We start from the raw sequence: 23,548 nt of genomic DNA, 5'->3' as shown, positions 1-23,548 counted from the left end.
AGGTCAAGTCTTCTTACTCCTACTGCCCCAGATGATTATACCTAAATCACCTAATCCCTCCCAAGCTCTTGGGGCCGAGATGCTTCAAGAATATCCATAAGCCCTTCTCCCCACTGCTTCCTTCATGGGCCAGTGCCTCTCTCCCAGACCTCCTCATGATCTCAGTCCCATATTCTCTCCCTGAGGCTGCTCCCATTCCTGAAACCCGTCTAACCCCCACTATCCTTCAGATCGAGGTTCTTAGAAGCTGTGTGACTCTGAGCAAGTGTCTTGACCTTTCGCAATCTGCTTCCCGTCTGGAAGCATTTGCACTGGTGATGAACAGGCCCACCACTTATTGAGCAAGCTCCCACTGCAGGGTTCTGTGCTGAAAATTTAACATACATGTCTTCGTCTAAGCCTCACAACACCCCTATGACATAGATTCTGTTGTTATTTTCATTTTATTGACCAGGAAACTGAGGCTCAGAAGCATAAAACCATTTGCCTGAGGTCCCATAGCCAATACTTGACTAGCTCAGGATTTGAACCGAGGTCATACTCCAGGCTCAAGTCCCCTAGTACTGTCTCTGGTAAGGTTTCTCTGAGGATTCCCTTTTCTCACAGGAGGACTAGCAAAGGGTTACTAAGTATATTTAAAAATGAAATACTGTTAGGGACACCTGAATGGCTCAGTAGATTAAGCAGCTGCCTTCAGCTCAGGTCATGATCCCAGAGTCCTTGGACTGAGTCCTACATCGGGCTCCTGGCTCAGTGGGGATCATGCTTCTCCCTCTCCCTCTGCCTGCTGCTCCTTCTGCTTGTGCTCTTTCTGTCAAATAAATAAATAAATAAATAAAATTTAAAAAAGGAAATACTGTTAAAGGTCACTTATCCACCAGAAAAGTCTCGCTGTCCAGGCACCAAAATCAGGTGGGTGAAATGGACAGACAATACACTAACAGAGAATAAGAAAAAAGCTTATCACCCTAGTAACCCAAGAAATACAAGTTAAAATTAAAACAGTGTATGCTTTTTGCTTATCAGATTGGGAAAGATAGGAAAAGAATGACTACATTAAAGCCCCAGGGGCATGATTTTATTTACTCCTAATTTGTTGCTATTTTGTCCATAGACTGGACTTGACAATTTTTCCACTCAACATGTTAAGCTTCGTGAGTTTTATTAGAAGAGCAATAAACTCTGTAAGGATAGTTGCAAAGACAAGTCAAGTGCAAAACAAGGTTAAGGGGCTGAACGGAGCGCAGCAGGTGGCCCGCGCTGCGCTTGGGGCTCAAGCTGGCGCGCCGCGGGCTCCATACCGGTGGGTGCACTCCAGGCCGCCGGGAGTGAAGCCACGCGCGGGGACCACAACTCCCAGGTGCCCGCGCGCCTGCCTCGCCACGACCATGTGACCTCGCGGCCCAGATCGCGATCGCGGCGGCGGGGGCAAGACGGACTCGGAGCGAGGAGTCCCCAGCGAGCGGTAGCGGTCCTTGCGCCCGCCCGGCGCGCTCACCTCCAAGGTAAGTCTCGCGGCCACCTTCAGCGGCCAGGCGGGGAGGGTGGACGGGAGCAGGGTTGAGGGGACGCGGGAGGCGGAGCCGGCGGTGGCTTGCCTGTGTTTTTTTGCCCTTATCCGTGCCTCCTGCTGGCAGTCAGTCCGGCCCCGACGAACAGCGGGGGGCGCGGTGGGTGAAGACAGACTTGGCGGGGGGCATCCCCTGCCCTGGACGCAGTGACTTGGGAGAGATTTCGGGGGGCCCCCATCAGAAGGAAAAGCCCCGCTACTTCACGCAGGGCCGGCTCCCTGTCCTGGCAAGCTGGTGGTCTGAATCCAGCTGCTTTCCATCTTCCCTACATTTGGGTAGAAGTCGCGTTTTACACAAACTGGCTTTTTAGGCAGAATTCACCGGGGTGGAGAGAATGACAGCTTGCAAGACTCCTTTTGGTCTTTAAAAAAAATCATCATAACCCCCATGATTATCATAGAATTTAAGATACAGGAAGCCAATACTGGTCATTTAGTCAAACGTCCTCCCCGACCACCTGCTAGCCTTCTAAAAGGGGAAATAGATGGGAAGAGCTTGTGAAAAGTTCCTGAGCCAGGCAAGTGCGGGACAAGGACCTTAACCTCCCCCTGACCTGCTGGGTTTATTAATGAGAGAGCTCTTCTCAAGTCTAAGTAACCTCAAAGGCAAACATAAAGAAGAAAACAAGTCCCTGATTGCGCTCTTCTTCACCACAGCCCCTCCCTACCCAAGGTGGGGCCCTGAGGAAGGCACAGATAAGTTGGACTTGGGGCTGGAGGCTGAGATTCTGCCTAAGTGGAGAAACAAAAGCAGGGTGCTGCCGCCTCCGTACCTGACCACAGGGCCCTTTAATTTTTTTAAAAAAGATTTTATGGGCGCCTGGGTGGCTCAGTGGGTTAAGCCGCTGCCTTCGGCTCAGGTCATGATCTCAGGGTCCTGGGATCGAGTCCCACATCGGGCTCTCTGCTCAGCGGGGCAGGCAGCCTGCTTCCCTCTCTCTCTCTCTCTCTCTGCCTGCCTATCCATCTACTTGTGATTTCTCTCTGTCAAATAAATAAATAAAATCTTTAAAAAAAAAAAAGATTTTATTTATTTATTTGTCAGAGAGAGAGAGAGATCATAAGTAGGCAGAGAGGCAGGCAGAGAGAGGGAAACAGGCTCCCCACAGAAAGCCCAATGTGGGGCTCAGTCCCAGGACCCTGAGACCAGGACCTGAGCTGAAGGCAGAGGCTTAACCCACTGAGCCACCCAGGCATCCAGGGCCCTTTAGTTTAAATGCAGCACCAAGTCAGGATGTGCTGATTTGAATTTTTCTCCAGCGAAAAAGCCGGAGTGGGTGAGCCTTTGTCCTTCCCGGACTCCTCACTCCCCAGTCAGGTGGAACTACTGTCTGGGCGCTTCCAGCCTGGAACATACTAAACTGTCCGTCTTACTCTGGCTGCCTCCTGCTCCTCCTGCTTCAGAAGATGCCCTAGCCATCTGCCTTCTTGGCCCAGTTAGATGTCTCCCGGGGGGGCCTTCCTCCCTAGCACCCGCAGGGGGCCTCCCCTGTGCCTCCTCACTGACTGCATTCACCCTGTTGTACTGATCTGTTCCCTTCCCTCTCCCATAACAGATGGTTTGTCCCTCGAGGGCCAAGGACTTGTCTCATCCGTCTCCATATCTCCAGCATCTATACCCCTAGCAAAACCAAAGTCAGTGTTTGTCAGCTGAATTACTTTTATTGCTTTGTGGGTGCTCAAGTCTACAGCAAAAGCTTTGAGGCCCCTGAGACAGCTGGCCCAGGCCCAAGGATGATAGAAGGAAGCCAGTTAGGGAACTTCTCTGATTAACTAGCCGTTGGGGACATTCCAGTCATGCCAGTTGCTTTATTAAGTGAGCTCCGAGAAGGGGCATGGTGCAACGCCTGCCACCTTCCCCACTGCAGAGGTGGTGCTCGAGGCTTCTACTGAAGCTGAATGAGCGGAACTCCAGTGTAAATGGAGTTTTTCACAGGATGATTTGGACTTGTTTTCGCATGTCCGCCTTTCGCGAACATTTTGCCATATTGACAAACATGCTTTTTGAAATCATAACAAGGGGCGTCTCTGGATAGTAGGACTCAAAATAATTTCTACTTTCTTTTTGGTACTGTTTCAGCTTTTACGTTAAACAAGTACCTCCCTCACATTGGGGGAGTAAGAAGCTGTTTTTATTTTATAATTCTTCTACATGATTTTTTTAAAAAGATTTTATTTATTTATTTGACAGAGAGAGAGAGGCAGTGAGAGAGGGAATACAAGCAGGGGGAGTGGGAGAGGAAGAAGCAGGCTTCCTGCTGAGCAGGGAGCCCAATGTGGGGCTCGACCCCAGGACCCTGGGATCACAACCTGAGCAGAAGGCAAATGCTTAACTATTGAGCCCCCCCAGGCACCCTTTAATTCTTCCACATGATTTTTAAATGACTGCCTAGATTTCCATTTTCTTCTTAGGAGGTCTTGGGCAAATCCCTTCCCCTGTTGGGACTCATTTTCCCCACCCGGGAATGAAATGGGGACAGAGAGGGGCCAAGTTGGACTAGATCAGTGTTTAACACTGAGTTTCCGCGGAGTTCGGAGTGCTCACCCCTCTTCACTCAGTGCCCTGGTTTTATCTGGTGGAGTTACAAGGAAGATTTTATTTGCTGGTAATCCCTGACCAAGGGAAAACAAAGAAAGAAAGAGAGGGAGGGAGGGAGAAAGGAAAGAAAGGGAGAAAGAAAGACTGAAAGCCAGGGGACTAAAGCCTCTGAGAAAATTATATGTCCCGGGGATGTGCTGCCCAGCCTGGTGACTATAGTTAATGCTACTGTATTGTACGGGTGCCTGGGTGGCTCAGTAGGTTAAGCCGCTGCCTTCGGCTCAGGTCATGATCTCAGGGTCCTGGGTTCGAGTCCCGCGTCAGGCTCTCCGCTCAGCGGGGAGCCTGCTTCCTCCTCTCTCTCTCTCTGCCTGCCTCTCTGCCTACTTGTGATCTCTGTCAAATAAATAAAATCTTTATAAAAAAAAAAAACTACTGTATTGTTTTTTTTTTTAAGATTATTTATTTATTTATTTGACAGACAGAGATCACAAGTAGGCAGAGAGGCAGGCAGAGAGGGGGGCTGAGGCAGGCTCTCGCAGGGCTTGACCCCAAGACCCTGGGATCATGACCTGAGCTGAAGGCAGAGGCTTTAACCCACTGAGCCACCCAGGGTCCCCTTGTATTGTATGTTTGAGAGCTGCTGAGAGAGTAGGTCTTAAAAGTTCTTATCACAAGAAAAAAAAATCGTGACTTTGTGTGGTGATGGATATTATCCAGTCTTAAATGTGGTGATCATTTCACGATATGTACAAATATCGAATCGGGTTTACACTCGAAATTAATATAAAGTTACACGTCAGTTGTACCACAATAAAAAAAATAAATACTTCCGAAGGACACTCTGGGTCTGACATTTGGGGAATCTAATACCTGCCTTAGAAGGCCAAGGCTTCTGTCACCCGATCCCACTTGCCCAGATCTCCTCGGCTGGAGGGCGGAGCCGCTGTTGCCGACCCGGGTCCTACTTACCCAGTGATGAGAGGGGACCTTTCTTTCCCCACCCCAGGACAGTGACCTAATATTCATCCCTCCGGCTTGAATCTTGCCAAACACAGTCATTAAGCCTGGAGTGGGTCCTGAGGATTGCCACCCGGCTTCTTGTCCTCCTTTCTTGGCAAGCAGGAGACAGCCTAGTATCCTGGAATGCACAGCACTCTGGCATCCAGCTGGACCCGGCTTTGAATCCAAGCTCTGCCAACTTACTAGCTTTGTGACCTTCAGCAAATGATTTAACCCTTCTGAGTCTAGTGTCTTCAGTTTTCTCTTCTATGTGATGGGCCTGACCATCCCTGTCACACAGAAGACAGTTGTGAAATGAGGTAATGTACAAGAAGCGATTGATGCCACCCCGAACACGGGCGGGTTAAGGCGCTCTTTGAGAGGGGCATTCAGATGCTTGTGGCGTGGTCTGTACGTCTACCTTTGTTCTTTCCGTAAGTCTGGGAGCTCATCAAGGGCAGAGACGTTAAACTTTGTCCAGAATGCTGGGCAAAGAATGGGGTCAGCAAATGTTTAATGAATGAGTAGACAGATGTGGAGTCGCATGGGGACTGCAGCCGCTTGCCTCTCCATGATACACATGGCCGGAACAGAATGACTGGGGCCCCAGTGGGGACATCTCAGCATGACCTGAGGACACTGACCTGTGTGTTACCACCCGTATCTCACATCCACCTCGAGTAGGGCCATCTCAATGATAGCTCTGCTGCTGACCTACTGTAGGACCTTGGGTAAGTCTCTGCCCTGTCTGGCCTCAGTTGGTCCTGATGACTAGTGGCCCTTCCAGCACTTAAGACCAGCGACCTCGTTCCTCTGGGCCTTTAGGGGAGGCTGTTGGAGAGCATTAGGGACCAGGACTCTTACTGCCTTGAGCAATGTAAATTCCCTTTTCTTTCAGATGCATTTCATCTTCTCCAATGAGGTGGTGCTTCTGTTTGATTTCTGGAGTGTCCACAGTCCTGCAGGTAAGAGTTGGGAAGCCTAGCCTTGTAGCTCTGAAAGCCTTGTAGCTCTGGGCCGTGGAGAGCCTGGTTCCCTTTAGCGCTACCCTCCGTGGACATTCAGATGAGCTTGACTCCTCTTTCATAAGCACTGAGCAGGAAATTGGCATTTATAATTCCAAGCACGTCACAAAAGGCTCCATTATCTCACTGATTGTCACAAGGCCCAGAGAGAGGCCAAGGATACAGCCTTTGCCTCTATGACACGAGAAGGAACTGAAGCTCAAAGAGGGAAGAGGGTCACATAGCGAGTAAGCATCAGAGCCAGAGCTTGATAAAGGCCTCCTGTTGCCTCTTAGCACCCACCTAGCACCTACCTCCTACCATGTCCAGCACCAGCTCAGAAGTCCAGAACAGCTGCTGCTGGCTGGACCTCAAATGAGGCACCAGTTTGCAAGAGAACAGTATTGCTTTGACTAGAAAAGGCAGAGCTGGGCGCAAATTCATGACGTAGTTGTTTCAACTTAAGTAACTGTATCTTAAAAAGTAGATGGGAAATGGCCCAAGTTCCCAGGCCTGCAGGTAATGATGAGATAAATCACGGTCATCCCTACAGCGGGTCACCAGCCCCTACCACCCCGTAAGCCCAGTCACTGCAGCATTCCTTCTCAAGGTTCTGGGTTAACTGGGCTCGGCTAAGCGGTCCCCACTCACAGCCTGTCACGCAGCTGTGGTCAGACAATGGCTGGAACTGGAGTCCTCCTGAAGGCTTCCTCACACTTGTGTCTCCCAGTTGCTGCTGGTTGTCAGCGAGGACCTCTGGCTGGGGGGGGTTGCCGGCGGAACACCACAACATGGGGCGTCTCCTAGGGCCTGGGCTTCCCTGTGGCAGGGCAGCTGGGTTCCAGGAGCGAGTGTGTCAAGAAAACGAGATGGCAGTGCATGGGATTTTTAAGACCTTAGCCTTGGAAGTCACAGAGCCTCACTTCCATCTTGCCGGGGTGAGGAAGTCACAAAAGTCTTCTCAGCCTAAAGGGAAGGGGCCGTGGACCTTGACGGCAGGGGTGCTGACACTGTAAGAAGAGCATGTGGGGTGCGGTGGGGTGAGGTGGCCACCCTTGGACAATAGACTGTATCACAGATACTGTGATGCCACAGAAATAAGGCAGATCTGTGTGCAGGGAGGGGAACCTCTCTGCGAGGTGTACTTGGATGACGTCAGACGTGGAAGCACATACACAGGTCGATGCCTACAGTGGGTATCCCTGGAGAGCTGCAGAGGAAAAGGCTCCGGGGAGAGGACTGGGCTTTTAGGGACTGGGCTGGGAAGAAGACTTACCTTTCACTGTATCCCCTTTGGTCCCAGTTAAATCCATACCATGTGCATGTAATTACATGTAATTTTGTATTTTAAAATATCACCTGCATCTTTTGTAGATGATTTCCTCCTGGGAGCCCAATAAAATAACTATAGCTGGCGTATTTAGTATCCCTCCTTGTCTTGTAAAAGAGAAGTAGCAATTGGCCGCTAATTTTACAGCAGCTCTCGTAAGCACTTCACGTTTTCTGTAAAATAACTTAGTGGTGTTTTCCACTATTATAAAAGCATACACACAGCACTGACTTCGGAAAATTAGGTGAGAAGAAAAAATCCTTTATATCCTAGTTTGCTGAAGTAATTATAACTCCTTTGTTGTATCTCCCTCCTTCCAGACTTTTCTTTATACACATTCCTACTCAGGACCTTGCTGTACATGCTCTTTGCCCCACAAGAAGTCCTGACAAAGACTTGTGCCACCTGCAGTGGTTGCCACTGGGGGCAGTGCTGTGTGACCTCTTGGCCCTCGGCCCCTGGCTTTTCAGACCTGGCTTTTCTTCCTGATCTCACAGCCGTACCCCAACTGGCCATCCTTCCCCAGAAAGAGCTGGAGGGCAAAGAGACAGTGAAGTTCTGAGCCCAAGGCGGTTGAGGAGGAAGATGCCAGAGAGAGGGAGATGGAGTGGAGTCAGGGGGGCCAGGTGGAGGTGCGCTGCTGCTCCATGCCCCGGGTCCTAGGGGAAGCTGTCAGAAGGGGATCAGGGCGTGCTTGGCCACGTCTCTGCAACTCGGCTTTGTTTGACAGGCATGGCCCTTTCGGTAGTGGTGGTCCTGCTCCTGGCTGTGTTGTATGAAAGCATCAAGGTTGGCAAAGCCAAGCTGCTCTACCAGGCCGCAGTGAGCCTGTCCATCCCCACCAGCCAGCTCACTGAGGAGACAGACCAGGATTCTTCTGGCTCAGACTCACCCCCGGTCAGCAGAACCCGCCTCAGGTAACAGGCACAGCTGTGGGCCATGGCAGCATACTCACATTCACCCTGAGAGAGGCTGGCCCCAGAGGGCTAAAGCAAACAGGCCTGAGGAAGGACTTGCCAGAGTGCTTACGGGGAATAAGTAGTGAGGTGAGCTCGAGCTCGGGTCTCTTGATGCCTGGGCCAGAGCTCTACGAACAGCCACTCGGGAGGCTCAGATCCTCAGAACTCTGGTGCAGGCCTCAGTCCAGCAACACGGGCATCCATCCATCCAGATCTCAGCAGCCTTTCTTAGGTCACTAAGGCTTCCAAACCCAGGCTGGAATCTGCAGCTGTTCCTACACAAATAGTAAGGCTTGCTGTCTGCCGTGGACCAGTCTTGGCAGAGCAGCTCTCACTTCCCGCCTTCCCATCCGTCTGCTAAGGCCGCGCCATGGGGTCCCATGTTGGCCCTCTCTCCAGCTCCAGTGGTGCTTCCTTACACGGGTGTCTCTTTCCTTACACGGGTGTCGCTGCTGTTCACACCCAGCCTGCAAGGGAGGTATTCTTATCCCTCCTTTACTGATGAGGAAATTTTAAGTTCAGAGAGGTTAAGATATCTGTGCTAAGCTACATTAAGTAAGTGGCCGAGCTAGCAGGTTGAGAAGGAATCTCCCACAGCAGATTCAGAAGGAAAAACCTACCTGCCTTACTGATGATTTTGTATTATCCTTATCAGACATGACAGGATACATGTCTCATTTTCCCTTTTTGTCTTGGGTGCTAAGAAGCTCAGAGCTGAATGTAGTAGAGAGGTGATTACCCAAGGCTCCTTGTACAAGCCCCTGTCCCCTAGCAGTGGTTTCTCATGTATCTCTTCAGAAAGAAGTCTCTTCTGGGTCCAGCACACAAATATAAATAAGCTGGTCCAGAGGCTCTAATTCCTGACACCAGCCCATTATCAACATTAACTTGACTCTTCTTTTCATCTAGGTGGTTTTTCTGTCACTTCGGCCAGTCTCTAATCCATGTTGTTCAGGTGGTCATAGGCTACTTCATGATGCTGGCTGTCATGTCGTACAACACGTGGATCTTCTTCGGCGTGATCCTTGGCTCTGCTGTGGGCTACTACCTGGCCTACCCGCTTCTCAGCATGGTTTAGCTGGTGAGGGCTCTGCAGGCACTAGGGGCCGGAGCGAGCTATGGCCCCCTCCTGCAGATGCTGAGCTTCCAGCCCTGTGTCTCCCATTTCTTCTGATGGCTGTTCCTCACCACGCTCCCAGCTCCTGGACATGTTCTGCCGAAGCCAGCACTTGTTGCCCAGAGTTCAGAGGCCCCTGCAGCTACCTCTGCCCTCAGCCAGCCTGGACGGGGCCCAGGCATGGGCGTTTTGTGCCTTAATAATGCTGCTGTGACCTGACGGAGAATGAAGAGACCAGAACCTGGGGGCAGGGTTGCTGAGCCTGTGAGGACTTACCTCTCTGACTCAAGATTAAGAATTTCCAAAGATCTTCAAGACAGGGAGAGGGGTTCTGGGTGATGAAGGCCACAGAAGCTGCATACCTTCTGCCCTCATGATTTGTGCCTTATAAAGAGGAGCACCTACCACTAGACTTCCTGACTTCTTCTGTATTTGAGGGACGGAGACCAAGCTGGCTCCTTTGTCTCACCTTTCTGCCTCTGGGGCACATAAAGATGGTCTGTTCTGCGGATCACGGTGACAAACTGAGATTTTTCATTTTTTCCCACTAAACTCCTGGTTCGCAGTTTTGCACATGAATCCAAAATTTTCAGTGAAGTGACTTCATCAGATTCCTGATGGATATAGCAGCATCTGCTAGGAACTGTTTCTCTTTCTTGGGGGCATGACAGCAGATTCAAAGCAGAGAAGCGAGACTCTTCCCAAGGCTCCTGACCTATCCGCTGCACGGTGAGCTGCTCCCATCAGACAGCACTGCCTGCGGGAGGAAGGCAATCTAATGGCTTGAGGGGCCCGGGGGTGCTTCTCAGGACCCCAGTGCTCCCTTCCTGCTCCTGCTTTGATGCAGAACAGAGAACTACACTGAATATTCAGTATTTCGTGTTCTCAAGTTCGAACTTACTGCTCACTCATCACATCTGGTGGGCAAACACAGTTAAGCCACAGGGAGTGTCAGCTGACGATGCAGGAAGCAGTCAAACCAAAGCATTACACATAGAGTTAGGTGGGACTCTCCAGACGGTTCGCTTGACAGAGAAGCAAACATGAGACCCAGGGAGGGAACATCACGGCTGGATACTGGAATGTCTGTGCTCAAGTACCTCAAGGGCTAGAGGAAAGATGGTTTTAAGCTTCAGGAATTAAAAAAGAGATAGATGTTTTAATAAATACTATTTTTAAAGTCTGTGACCATTCTTGTGTTTCTGCTCAGACAGCAAGCACATGCCACCCCGAAGCCACTGCAGGAGCTGAGGGGGGTGAATGCAGCTGGTAGTGCTGGCTGTGGGGTTGTCCAAGGACAGGGTCTGTCCATCTGCTAGAAGACAGCTCTGTGCTCTGGGTAGCCAGCCCTGGAATGCTGTGCCGTCAGGCAGACCCCCGATGACCTTGCCTCCCCCAGAGTCATTCTCACGTTCACACACCACATCCCGACTAGGCACTGCCTGGTGTGAGAAAAACAACTAGCTATCATGTGGGCTGCAAATCATCTTCTCCCCCTGAGGGCAGTAGCAAAAACTACATAGAAACCACTTTTTAAATTTGCAATGAGAACCATAACAAAGTATGTGACCCCTTCAGTATTGACCAGTGCAACCCCCCAGCTCAGCAGCTCCATGTCACGAAGGGGGTGGGCGGTAAAATTTCCGGGGTCCAGCGCGGTCTTGCTGATGGAGCCTTGAGGATCCAGTTCCAGGTACTGAGCAGCTAAGCCTCCCTCCCCGGGAGCACTGCTACCAGGAGCACTTCCACGGCTTGTCGGCAAGCTCTCAGTTTGATAACGCTGGTAATATTTGTGAGGGTTTTTTAAAAAATGTCTGCTCTAGAGCTGGTTAGACTACGCATTTCAACATTCTTCATGGCCAAGTCATAGAATGTAGCACTTTCTCTACCTGAAGTTTGTTTGTTTTAATTTGACACGTGTCTAGTGCTTTTTATGTGCCAGGCAGTGTTCTAAGCACCTCACAATATTAACTCATTTAACCCTCACAACCCAGCAGAAACTCTTTGTCCTGGTTTTAGAGAAGAGGCAGCTGAGGCACAAAGAAGTTAAATCGTCACCCAGTTCACGAGTGGCAGAGCTGGGCCACGGCGCCAAGCAGGCTGGCCTGGGTCTGCTCCTCAGCACAGCTGAGCGTGGGGCTCACCAGGTAACTGGCCGAGGCCGTGAACGCAGACAGTGGGGGCTGAGAGGCCGGGGCTAGGTTTTACCACAACAGGGGAGAGATTCTGTTTCAGGAGATGTGGGCTGAGGCCCAGAGCCTGGATTTTGATGAGCACCACTGCCCTTCTTCCCCCAGCCCAGTGATGGATGCCCCGTGGTGGACAAGAGCCCAGGCTCCAGAATAGGCTGGCCAGGATCTGAATTCTCATACTCCTGCTTCCTAGCTGTATAATCTTGGCCAAGTTAATTGAACTCTCTAAGCCTCAGTCTCTCTATCAGAGGGGGTAAGTGTCTTCTGCAAGGGCTGCTGGAAATGAGAGTGTGTAAAGTGTTCAACAACAAAGTCCAGCCAACAGTGGTTCTGACCGCCTCCCAGCCCCACTTCCGGCACACAGGCTCACAAAGGATCTGCCTTCACAAGGGATGGGGTTGGGCCATCAGTATCCAGGATTCTCTCTTATAGACATTTTAAACCAGGGGATATTTTTATTAAAATTATTCTCCTTCTCTTGAAGACTGGTTGCATGGTCTTTGGAAAATCCTGAAATAAGTAAAATAACCACAGATGTTTTCTCACTACTCTTCTCTGCATTCGGCCTGGCCTCGAGTCCAGAGGGAAGGGAAGCCGCTCTCAAAGTGAGGAATCAATCAGGTGTCATGATGAGAGACACCGCAACAGAGGGACCCTCCCACCTCCTGTGCAGGGCTTCCCAGGGCATAGAAGCAGGCGTGCCAAGACGATACGGCCAGTTTCTCAGGTAACCACAGTACCTCAAGCCTTCCTGCGTCTAGGATGAGCTGGGCCAGCAGAGTGGTGACCTTTCCTGAAAGCCTGAGCTCCAGGGTTGGGTGCAAAGGGAGTACAGCACAGAGCTTTTTTGCCTGTTGAGCAACCCTGGTCTGTTCCAGCTCCTACCCTAACATTCCCAGAGAGGAGCACAGCCAGCTTTAGAACCAAATTCGATTTCTCCCCAAGCGCTTGAGGCAAGTTTCATTGCAGACATTTATTTTAGTTTTTGTTAATTTCAAATATTCATTGACCTCTTTTATCAGATTTAAGGCAGAGAAAAGATACATGTCCCAGGACTGCAGGCAAGGTTGGTAACTGAACCAGGGTGTAGATAGCAGAGTCCACCGGGCAGACCTCCCCTGAGATGACATGTCCTGCTGCTGGTGCACAGTTGAGCATCGGGAGGCAGATGCAGTCTGAGTTAGTTTAGAGAATAAAAAGCTTGGAAGAGGGCAGGATTCTTGAAGATGACTGGTTGCAGGCAACCCACCAGCCCTTCCTCCCAAGGGGACTCTGAGGCAGGACCCCAATGTTGTGAAGACAGGCTCACACTCCTCTCGGACCAGCCGGGCAGGGCGCTCAGAAGTTGGCTAAGTCAGGTATGTGCTCTGCTGTCCTCAGAATGCTCACCTTCACCTCACCCTGTGCCTTGTCTAGACACAGGGCTGGCTGTGCAAAATCATGCTTAGGGAAGGGTCAGTAGAGAAACCTTTGCACCAGTATCCTGGGTCTTCATCCCAGCCAGTCAATGTCATCGTCATCGTCATCGTCTCCAAAAAGGGGTGTTGGGGGTGGCCGTCCCTTCATGCTCTGACAAAACAGAAAAGAGCCGTCAGTCCTCACCTGTCCCTACACCAGATGGCCTTCCCGCCTGTGTGAGGTGAAGTGAACCGACACCTGTTCCCGACTCCAGGATGGGAAGGAGGGTGTTGGTTAGGGTTTTACTGAAAGGACTAAGCCTGCGGCCAGCAAACCTGGAAGCAAGACTTCCAGATAAAGCTGAGACAAGCAGGCAGAGAAGGGAGGCAATCTTCCAACATACAGAGAAGAAGACCAACACTGAGCTAGTTTTCTATTTATTTGTGAAACACGTGTATTGATTTGACAGGTTTCTTCTCATGCAGTGACATACATTTCATGTGGGAAAAGAAGGTCGATGGGGGAAGAGATGGAGTGGGAGGAAGAAAGAGAGAAGTAGAGCAGCCCTAAGGAGAGAGAGAAGATGCAAGAAGCTGAAGAGAGGCTGGGAAGAACACAGCTCCATCTGAAGAAACGCTGTGGCCTATGATGGCCTGTCTGGTTCTGGATGTGACCCCACCACGTGAGACAGTTGCGTTCAGATGCTTGGCCAAATTACCAAGTGGCGAATCCAAGAGATGAAGAAAGCCCAGGAGCACGGGGCCACTGCCCCCAACACCCTTGATCTCACTGGTCCTTCCCTCACTCCCTTCACCCAGGTAGTAGGAAAAGGGAGATTAACAGGCAATGGAAGAAACTCCCCCACTTTTCATGACTTGAGCTCCTGGCCTTTTTCTTCTGGATTGGCAGGGAACAGGTCCCATGGGGGTAGTAGGGATTGATGCTGGAGAAAGGCACACACAGAGTATCCCCTGCTCTGAGCTACTCTGGCCCAGGGTCAGTCTTCACAGGGCCGGCCAAACAGAAGGTGGCGTGATGGGGTCAGGGGTCCCTGGTACAGACCTTGTACCTCTCTCTGGGCATCAACTAAATGATGATATTCTGACAATAGTGAATTAAAAGGTAGCTCACTGCTTCTGTTTTATTCCAGCTAAAGTTCTGGCTCTGCATTTACTAGCATTATAACCTAGGGCATATTACTTAATCTTGCTGAGCCTCAGTCCTCTTTTCTACAAAATAGGATAAATTCCTCACTGGGTTAGTAGAGTATTAAATGAGAATGTCTGTGAAGTTCTTAAAGTATTCCAGAAACAGAAATGAACTCAATAGTATTCATATTAATACCAATAATATCCTGCTAACTAAACATTCCAACTACATTTAGGGCAGCCACTGGAGATACTCAATTGGCTTTTTGTTCTTATTTTTAAGTGCAGAATTCATATTCAGAATTCTTAAATGAAAATTTAATTCTTAGGAAGAAAGGCCAACAGGAGGAAATGGCACCCTTCCCCCCAGAGGAGCGCAGGCAGGAGGCAAGGGCGTTGGTACATTCAAGCCCGCTCCTTGCTCTGCCAGAGCCATTCCCCCAACATTTTGGCAAAAGGCAACATCCACTCTGGCGGACACATGAGGGGAGAAAAATGTGTCCCCAATCACCTCACATTTCTGTCCCCAGGACAGGCTGAGCTTGAAGCTGATTTGTGTTCTCCACCCACGTTTTGCTCTGGTGTCATTCCCATCAGAGCAGTCAAATGTCCTGGTGACAGTCTAACTCCACACATGGGGACAACAAATGCCAAGAATAGGGGCTCTGATCCAGGCTCTCTGAGCAAGCCGCCCTCTGGTCATCCGTCACTCAGGAGCTTTGTAGAGCGAGGTCATGCTATCGGTCGGTACTTAACCTATTTTCTGCCCAGGGTGTTGGGAGGACAAAACAAGGTAGCAGCTTGGAAAGCAGGCTGAGGACACGGAAAGGCCCAGAAACAGGTGGTTTCAGAAAGAGCCTGGGGTATCAGTCCTAGTTCTGCCACTGACTCCCTCTGTGGCTATAGGTAAATCATCTTTCTGAGCCTCTGTCTATGAATAAGGACAGAAGTCAAGAACTTCCAAGTCCCTTCTGATTGTAAAATAGACATAATCCCCGAGCAGATCTGAGGGAAGCTGAGGCCTCAGCATTCTAATGTAGGACTAAGCAGCCCAACTTCCTTCACTGAAAGTAGAAATCATTCCTGCATGGACGGAGATAGTGACCCTTTTTTAGGAATAAAGTGGTATCTGCCCATCCCCACTGAGCTTACAGAGCTGCCCCCTCCCTGCCCCACGCCTGCTCCCACAGGGCGCCGCACACAGAGCCCAGGGCACGGGCCACCCACAGGCTCCACTCCTCTTCTCGGAGCCAGCGGGAAAGGGTGCCCGGGTGGTGGTATGAGGACTGGGCAGTGCCTGGGACTTCCTTACCACCTCATCTTCATCCTCCTCCTCAGCCTGTGCTTTGGGCCTTGAAACTTTCAGAGCTGCCCCTTTAAATAGTTCATCTTCTTCATCCCCTGAGAGACTGAAGGAAAAAAATCAAGAAAATCAAGTCACAGAAAATGGTGCTATTCCTGTTCCTGTTCTAGGCCACAGGGCCCATGAGCTCTGGAGAAAAAAATCCAACAGCTCTGGTAATCATGCAGGGATTCCTCCCGCCTCCACCCATGCTGGCCTCCTAGCGCTCCTGACTCCCTCCATGACCTACAGCCAGAGTGATCTTTAACAACTAATATAACAACTTGGGCACCTGGGTGGCTCAGTTGGTTGAGCGACTGCCTTGGGCTCAGGTTATGATCCCGGACTTCCAGGATCGAGTCCCGCATCGGGCTCCCAGCTCCTTGGGGAGTCTGCTTCTCCCTCTGAAAATTTAATTCTTGGGAAGAAAGGCCAACAGGAGGAAATGGCACCCTTCCCCCCATGCTCTCTCTCACTCATTCTCTCTCAAATAAATAAAATCTTTTAAACAAACAAACAAAAAAAACAACTAATATAACAACTAATATAAAGATCACAGCCAGAGTGATCTTTAACAACTAATATAACAGGTCACTTTTTTGTTTAAATCCCTTTAATAAAGCTTTTCACAGTATCTTAAATCTAAACTTCTAAGAGTGACACAAAATCTCACGAGTCTTGTCCCTACTTCATTCTGTAATCTCAGGTTAACACCATTCTTCTACTTACTGTGCCTTCCTTAGTTCCTTGACTGTCATGTCCCCTCCTACCAGAGGGCCTCTGCATGCGCTGTGCCTGCTTTCCACAATCTCTTCCTCCCAAATCTTGGCACTGAAGGCTCCTTTCCAGCCTTTGGGTCCCAGTTTAAATATTACCTTCTCAGAATCCTCCCCTAACCATTCTATCTTGAAGTAGTAGAACTCCCCTTTATTCTCTATTTTAATAACAGAGAATTTCTTTTTCTAAGCACTTTTACAGCGTACATTTACTGTGTATTTGTCTTCACTAGACTGTATGCTCCTTACGAGCCCAAGCTGCCTTGCTTTCCCCCCTACTGCAGTGCTGACTACAGAGCCTAGCTGATGTTCCTGAATAAATACAGGAATGAATGAATGAGTGAATCAGACAGTCCTTCTCTGAGGATGAGTTACCAGCCCTGGAAAAACCAGTGACAACCTCCACACCCAGCTGCCTTGTCCAGGGAACTCCACTCAGGAAGACGTACCTGGTGCGCTGAGAACAGTCGTTGGGGCCACCTGCTGCTCCGACAGTTAGTGAACCTGCCTCTGTGTTTTCTAGCTCCTTAGGGGGAGCAGTGCAGTTAGGGACGCCCTCATCTTTCTTGAGCTCTGGAGGCTGAGGCTCTTCTCCTAGACTTCCAGGCCCCAAGGCCAATGGGTCCTCATTCGTGGAATGTGAAGTCAGAGACAGTCCCGTGGAGCTTTCTGGCTCCCCGACACAGGCGTTTTCCAATGGGCTGGCAGCAAGTGTCTCTTCGCCCTCAGAGTCCACAAGCACGGGGCCTGGAGGCTTAGGGGGAATTGATGTTGGGGGCCCCAGAGGTCTCTGGGAGGGGACACAAGCCAGTTCAGGTGGAAGGGAATCATCTTTCATCTCTGCGAGCACCTCTGCTTCTGCAGGCTCCCCTTCCCTTCCCTGTACCTCATCCTGGGGAACAGGGAGGGCCTGAGGAGGCAGGGGGGCAGCCTCCTGGACTGCCTGCTCCGATGACACCAGTGGGCACTCTGGTGATTCCCTACTCAGGGGCGCCGGCGGCGGCCCAGAACTGGCCGACACGGAGTGCTCCCGGGAAGGTGTCTGGGGCGGCTCTTCTTCCTCCTCCTCCTCTTCATCATTGCTGTTCCGTCCCTTGTCTTGCTCATTCTGGTTTAACAGCTGAAGAGTCACCATCTGTTCAAAAGCCAAGGAGGAGGAAAGGCTCACTGGCAGGAGAGCAGCAGGCACTCCCACTGCTCTGCTCCCCGACAGCACACCTGCTTGTGCAGGTCGAATGCCTGCTTCTTCCTCTCACCGGATGCTGCCCTCGGCTCTCCAGATCAAAGTCATGCCACTCAGCCTGACTCTTGAGGCACAGACTCGAATACCTTTTAAATTTAGGATCCCTTCGAAGGCCCGTAAGCCACAAGAGTCCCACTTCACTGCAACAATCGCCAGCCGTCCATACCTTGATGGTGTTCATGATGGTCCCCAGCACGGCCCGGCCGCTGTACGAGTCCTCCAGCTCAAACTCTCCCCGCAACGACTGGAACACCTGGTTCATGATCTTCTTGACCTGCGGGAAGACACGAGGAGAGCAAAACAAAATCTGTGCTGCCAAAATCAGGTGATTAATGCTGGAGAGGGGTTGGGAGGGCTGAAAGGAAGCTCCTGGGGCACCGAACCATGTGCCACAGTGGTCTGGACCCTGGGTGCCGAAGGCGGTCACTGTGGAGAGGGTGATGTTAAGTAAGAAGAGCCACTGCTGGAAGGGTTATCAAGGACAGGCAAGCTGCAGCCCGTGTGTGTTGATGCCTCCTCGCACTGTGGCCACCTCGGGAGCTGCCGAGGGCTGTGAGGACCGGTGCTAGCAGATGCTGGGCACGCTCCTCACTGCGCCGACTTGGAGACACGTCCCTTATCTGTCAAAGCCTCAGGACAGGGCCCTCTGGGATTTGTCACTGAAGTAATACACTCCAACAAGCTCATTTTTACTGAAGTCAGAGAATTGGTGTATCACTAAAGTCAGAAAAAAGGCTACCAACATAACAAATTGGCCACATTCTTCCTGAAGCCCTGACAGGCACATTCAATCCCTTGATATGACCTGGGTTGCTTCTTCGAAATGCCCACTCACCTTCTCTGACGGGTCAGCAGCAGCAGCCACAACTCCAGACACGTGGCGCTTGGCCTCCAGGTCCTTGGTGTGCTGTTCATTTTGCTGTGTCAGGGCCTTGACTTGGGCCTGGAGGGCTAGACACTGCAAAACAACAGACTGTGACTGTGGCCTTGGGAGCCTGGACCACCAGGTGAAAGTCAGGACACCAGGAGGACAAGAACCATCCTCAGCATCCAGTGTTAACATCAGGTAGGTCTGCTGGTGTCCATATGCCCCCACCCACCCCAGGCCTGCTGACTCAGGGCATTCTTTTTCCTCATCCCTCAGTCTCAACTCAGAACTTCACCTCCTCTTCTCCACTGAGGTCTCTTGGCTTGTTCCTAATAAGGTTCAAGAGCACGATGAAAAAAGGGGGGACGTGTAAGTCCAGTGACACAGTGAACATTGGCCATTAGAAGCAGCCTATTCACCTGCAAGACTGCCTTCAACATCTCTGAGTCAAAGATCTTTAACTAGATACTATAAGGAAAGAAAGTCATCTCCAGGAAGGGGGCTGTCATTCCATGGCCCTAAACCATCTTCCATCTCTGTCACATACATGCCAGTGACCTAGCCAACCCAGGCCCCATCTCACCCCTGTGCCTCTGCCCGGGGCGTTCTGCCGCCTTCTGCACCGCACTTCCCCTCGCCAATGCTACTGGTCCTTGGCTCTGCTCCCTCAGGCACTTCCTCCTCTGGGCCACATAACATTCAGCTTATCTCTGTTTCTCTCCAGCTCCCTTTCTTGACTGTGAGATGCCTGAGGGCAGAGCTCTTTGCAAGCCCTTTCCCTAACACAGTATCTGAACTACCACTGGCACTCAATAAATATTTGCTTCATAAATGATCAAATAATGGAATTAAACACATTCCAGAACACTAGTGTTGCTTTTCCTTTTTCTAGGTCATGAACCTGTCTTCCCAAAATCGGTATGTGAAAGATTGCTGATAAACTGGAGAGCTGAACAAGCGTGGTTTGCTTTTCAAGCTATTAACACCTTTCAGGTTCAGAAGGATTTACAAGACCCAACCTGTCTGCCTCAAATCACCTGGGCCGCCTAAGCTGCCTAACCTGGGGGAACGCCCACCTTTTCCTGAAGGTGGAGCAGCTTCTGCTGCGTGGCCTCTCTCTGCGCGCACACTTCCTGGTACTGCTGCTGGTGCGCATCCTTGGCGGAGGCCAGCAACTGCTCACACCTGGCTTCCCACTGGGTCTGCAGCTCCGCCTGTACCAGAGACAGCTGTCAAGATAACGTCATCAGCAGATCCTAGGGAGGAGGTATTCGCACCTAAGGAAGCCCATCTTTCCTAAGGCAAAAAGAATAAGCTAACAGCTCAGATTTAATAGGGACACAACTATTTGAAAGACCCTGATTACTTTGAAAGTAAATGTACTTTCTGAATATAGGTATGCAGGATTCTAAAAGCTAACTCTAGCCAGATAAAGAGATGGTGAGTCACCTAGAGGAGAGGGCCATACTGTGATCTTTTCAGAGTCTGGGCCCTGAACGTCACAGGTTCAGGCGAACAGTTTGTCAAAATCCCCAGAGGAGACTAAACTGAGGGCACCAATTCACTCAACAGTCAGACACACAAATATTAGTTTATGAATTTATGAGGAAAAAGGTCTCTGCCAAATGAACGAGAGATCCAGGTGTGTCCTGTCACCGTCCCTGGTCTCCTTGCCTGATTACCTAAATAAATCCCTTCTCCTCAAGGACAATAATGGGCCTGAAGGATGGTGTCTGCTGGTTGAGGACTCTGGCCTTAGGATGTTTGAAAACCCCTTTTCTCAAGGACGATAATGTGCCTAAAGGCACATTTCCAAAGTGCTTCGGTTTGCCATTACCTGCTCTGCAGCTGCTTGGTCTGTGGATACCCGAGCCTTTTTCAAGAGCTGCCGAAGCTTGTCCAATTCTTCCTGGTAGGACTTGCGGATTTCGTCAATCTCCTCCTCAGCCTGGCAGCGCTCTTGAACGGACCTCTTTTTCCTTTCAGAGAGGTTCTTAGGAATAAGAGAACTATCATCAGCTAGCTGTTTCACAGAGGATAAATGCAGAAGATGGTGACAGTGGTGATAGTTTTTGACCTGGGTCCTTCTGGAAACAATTCAATGTTTAATTTTTCTTCTATTTTTAACATTCTTGGCTCCTGAGTGACAAAAATTGTGATAAGAAGAAGGAAAACAAGAAGGTCTTTATCTACCATTGTATTAAGAGATGGGGAACATCTTAACAGGGGTCAGGGTACAAGGAAGTTGACACTTTCATACCTCCTAGTAGGAAACTAAATGGGTCTCTCTTTGGATGGCAATTTAGCAGTCCTGAAGAAGGATTCTTAAAAATACATCCAGAAATTCCACAAATTATCATTTATCTTAAGGAAGCAATAAATCACGTTCACAAAGACTGTGGTACAGGATGGTCACTGTAGTGGTATCTATAACAATGAAAAACTAAAAACAGCCCCCCCAAATCAGAAGGAATTAGGTTTAAAAAAAAACAAAAACCCTGATAAAATCATAGAAAATACTGAAAATGCAGACCAAGTTTATCCCCTAAAAAGGCACTAGGCCACAAAAGCATTACTAGAGAGTTTTATAGAAATCTCAGAAATAGTTTGTTCTTTTCATATTTAAACTGTTCCAGAACAGAGAGAAGAAATATTCCCACTTTGTTCAATGGGGCTAGTTTAGGCTGATCTTAAAATTTTAACACAACAAAAGAGACTATAAATACTCAGTGGTATTTATAACATCTATGAGTGGCAAAGGATTAATACCCTCAGTAATGTTTATAAATCAAACTAGTATTACAACAGGAAAGAGGACAAAGTACATTAAAAAGTGATCCAGCAATTCTAATTCAAGCAATTCATTTTATGGAAATGCTCAAATGAATTTTCAAAAAAAGAATTGTATAGTACAAGGGGATGTCCAGAGCAGCAATACCTGAAATTGTAAAAAAAATAGAAACATAAATACCCATCAGTACGTAGTTAAATAAGTTATGGTACAACCTTACAATAGACTAAACTACTGCACTGTACTTAAAATGAATAAGAAAGTTTTTTGTTTTTTTTTTTAAAGATTTTAGTGTTAAGCAATCTCTACACCCAATGTAGGGCTTGAGCTCACAACCCCAAGGTAAAAGTCACACGCTCTACTGACTGAGACAGCCAGGCATCTCAGAAAGTTCTCATTCTTACTAGTACAATGTCCACAATGTAAAAAAAAAAAAAGCATTAAACATGATCTTATTATAGTTTAAAAACGATCACTATACATATATGTATGCACAAGTATGTGTGTATGTGTTTTATACACACAGAAAACAAACTGCACAGATAATCATACACTATTTATAACTGTTATCTCTAATGCATGAGATTAGAGAAGAAAAAAGATAAATTTTATTTTTTATTTCATACTTTTCTTTATTATTTGTATGTGTTACAATGAGCACATGCTACTGTAATTCTTAAAAGGAAAGTAAAAATGTTTGAAAGTAAAAATGTTATCAGCTTCTTGGGTCCAAAAGAGAAACTTCAAGTGTGGAACTTACCTTTTCCAGAGATTCCTTCTCAGCTCGGAGATCAGCCAGCTCCTCCTCCAGGGACGTCACCTTGAGCTCCAGCTGTCTCCGGGTTTGCTTTTCACTTTTGAATTTGGACTGAGCTTGCTCCGAGGCCTCCCGGAGTTCTGAGACAGGACGGCAGAGAGACTGGCTGCAGAACCAGAACTGCAGGGGCCCCTGGCATTCCTGCCGCTTCCCCCACCATGCCCTGTGGCCTCTCCATGCGACCACATGCGACCACATGCGCGCCGTCCCCGCGCTCCCTTCAGCACCACCTCGCTGACCGGAGAAAGGGGGATCCGGTCCAAACCAACTCCACCACCAACCCACGTTCGTGTCTGTATGTGTGTCCCCTTCTCCACACACAGAATGAAAAAGAAATGCTTCAAACCATCCAAAACCACCTTTGAAACGTATCACACCGCAATCCCATTTCAGCCACCACCTCGACACACTGAACAGATCTTCACTGAGCATTAGTCCAGGCCCTGTCTCACTGGCTTGGTGGGACACTCCCAGCCTTCTTGGTAGCTGGGACATTCTACCAAGAGTTTCCTTTTCAAACACCAAAAAATGCCCAAATAAAGCAACTGGAATATTTCTTAAAAAGATAATGCATCAAAATGAACTTGGTATGGAAAACTTCTGAGGTTAACTGTCCTAGGACACCACAAAAGCAGAAAAGAAGATACCTGTACAACATTCAAATCTAAGACTGTCCCCCAGGCACACCCAGGTGATGCTCTCTAATAGGGAGGGGGCTTATCCTCAAGGTATCACTCTACCGACTGACATCAGTGTTTTCAGCTCTTTCAGGCAAGCGAACTTCGCTTCTTGCCCATTCTGCTGCTGCCCAGCTACACCCTGCCCCCAGTCCCATCTGTGTCTTCCACGTTTGTTTCTATACACCAGGGTGCAAGAATCAACGTGCTGGTCTTCACAGCTCTTCTATTCAAGTCCCTGTGTCTGGAGCAGCACTTTATGCCAGGTACTGAATTCATGCTAACTTGGAGGAAAGGACTTCGCAGAGATGAGCAAGACGCCCACCCTTGTCCTCTAGAGGCTTGTATTCTAGAAGGAATACAGACATAGAAATAGTGCTGATTTGAGACTAACTAACTGATAATGGCCATAATAATGTACTCACGGTAAAGGATTCTAAAAGCGATCAACTGTTCCAGAAAAAAAAAGGAAAGTTTCTGAAAGAGATTTTGGAGAACTGGAGACAAATACTGGTGACAGTGGACACAGCAGGTCCAGAGAAGAGCATGGATAAAAAGGTAAGACGAGAGCCACAGGATGTGCTGAAGCTGCAGCAAGCTGGAGGGGCCTCAAGTGCCAGGCTGAAGGGCTGGAATCCATCCTCTAGGAAGGAGGTGGCTACTACAGGAAGCGTTTCTTTCTTAAACTTCCACTGAGCCACGAGTTAGAGGAACACAGTAAACTCTCCCAGGCCCCTGAGCCAAACACAAGTACCAAGACAGTGAGGGCAACACT

The 23,548-nt window shown here is 49.3% G+C and overlaps 2 protein-coding genes across 5 annotated transcripts in view; one reads left to right on the top strand and one right to left on the bottom strand.

Annotated features, from left to right (window-relative positions):
- The first annotated feature begins 1,365 nt into the window (after positions 1 to 1,365).
- Positions 1,366 to 10,701, top strand: SLC31A2 (solute carrier family 31 member 2). Its single transcript, XM_059142043.1, has 4 exons — positions 1,366 to 1,505; positions 6,010 to 6,076; positions 8,176 to 8,362; positions 9,314 to 10,701. Exons 2-4 carry the CDS (start codon positions 6,010 to 6,012, stop codon positions 9,480 to 9,482), a joined length of 423 nt encoding a protein of 140 aa, XP_058998026.1. The 5' UTR covers positions 1,366 to 1,505; the 3' UTR covers positions 9,483 to 10,701.
- A 1,966-nt stretch (positions 10,702 to 12,667) lies between these two features.
- FKBP15 (FKBP prolyl isomerase family member 15) overlaps positions 12,668 to 23,548 on the bottom strand; it is a 55,259-nt gene continuing 44,378 nt past the window's right edge. For 3 of the 4 annotated variants that reach the window (XM_059142033.1, XM_059142035.1, XM_059142036.1), the window contains 8 exons: positions 22,040 to 22,176; positions 20,326 to 20,481; positions 19,565 to 19,717; positions 18,456 to 18,578; positions 17,787 to 17,894; positions 16,827 to 17,512; positions 15,572 to 15,668; positions 12,668 to 13,282 (listed from right to left, as the gene is read on the bottom strand). In XM_059142033.1, coding sequence (XP_058998016.1) covers positions 13,205 to 13,282; positions 15,572 to 15,668; positions 16,827 to 17,512; positions 17,787 to 17,894; positions 18,456 to 18,578; positions 19,565 to 19,717; positions 20,326 to 20,481; positions 22,040 to 22,176 — 1,538 coding nt within the window. In that variant the 3' untranslated portion in view covers positions 12,668 to 13,204. The remainder of the gene's footprint in view (positions 13,283 to 15,571; positions 15,669 to 16,826; positions 17,513 to 17,786; positions 17,895 to 18,455; positions 18,579 to 19,564; positions 19,718 to 20,325; positions 20,482 to 22,039; positions 22,177 to 23,548) is intronic. The other variant, XM_059142034.1, reaches the window with a different exon arrangement.

Source organism: Mustela lutreola, chromosome 12 (genome assembly GCF_030435805.1).
Source record: "Mustela lutreola isolate mMusLut2 chromosome 12, mMusLut2.pri, whole genome shotgun sequence".
Classification (NCBI taxonomy): Eukaryota; Metazoa; Chordata; class Mammalia; order Carnivora; family Mustelidae; genus Mustela; species Mustela lutreola.
The sequence above is the reverse complement of the archived record's forward strand: the minus strand, read 5'-3'. Positions and strand labels throughout refer to the sequence as shown.

Bases quoted from the DNA above. Each gene is read 5' to 3' on its own strand.
- SLC31A2 (XM_059142043.1), top strand. From the start codon at position 6,010: ATGCATTTCATCTTCTCCAATGAGGTGGTGCTTCTGTTTGATTTCTGG. The intron at 6,077-8,175 runs GTAAGAGTTGGG...TTTGTTTGACAG, and splicing joins GAGTGTCCACAGTCCTGCAG to GCATGGCCCTTTCGGTAGTG. The intron at 8,363-9,313 runs GTAACAGGCACA...CTTTTCATCTAG, and splicing joins GTCAGCAGAACCCGCCTCAG to GTGGTTTTTCTGTCACTTCG.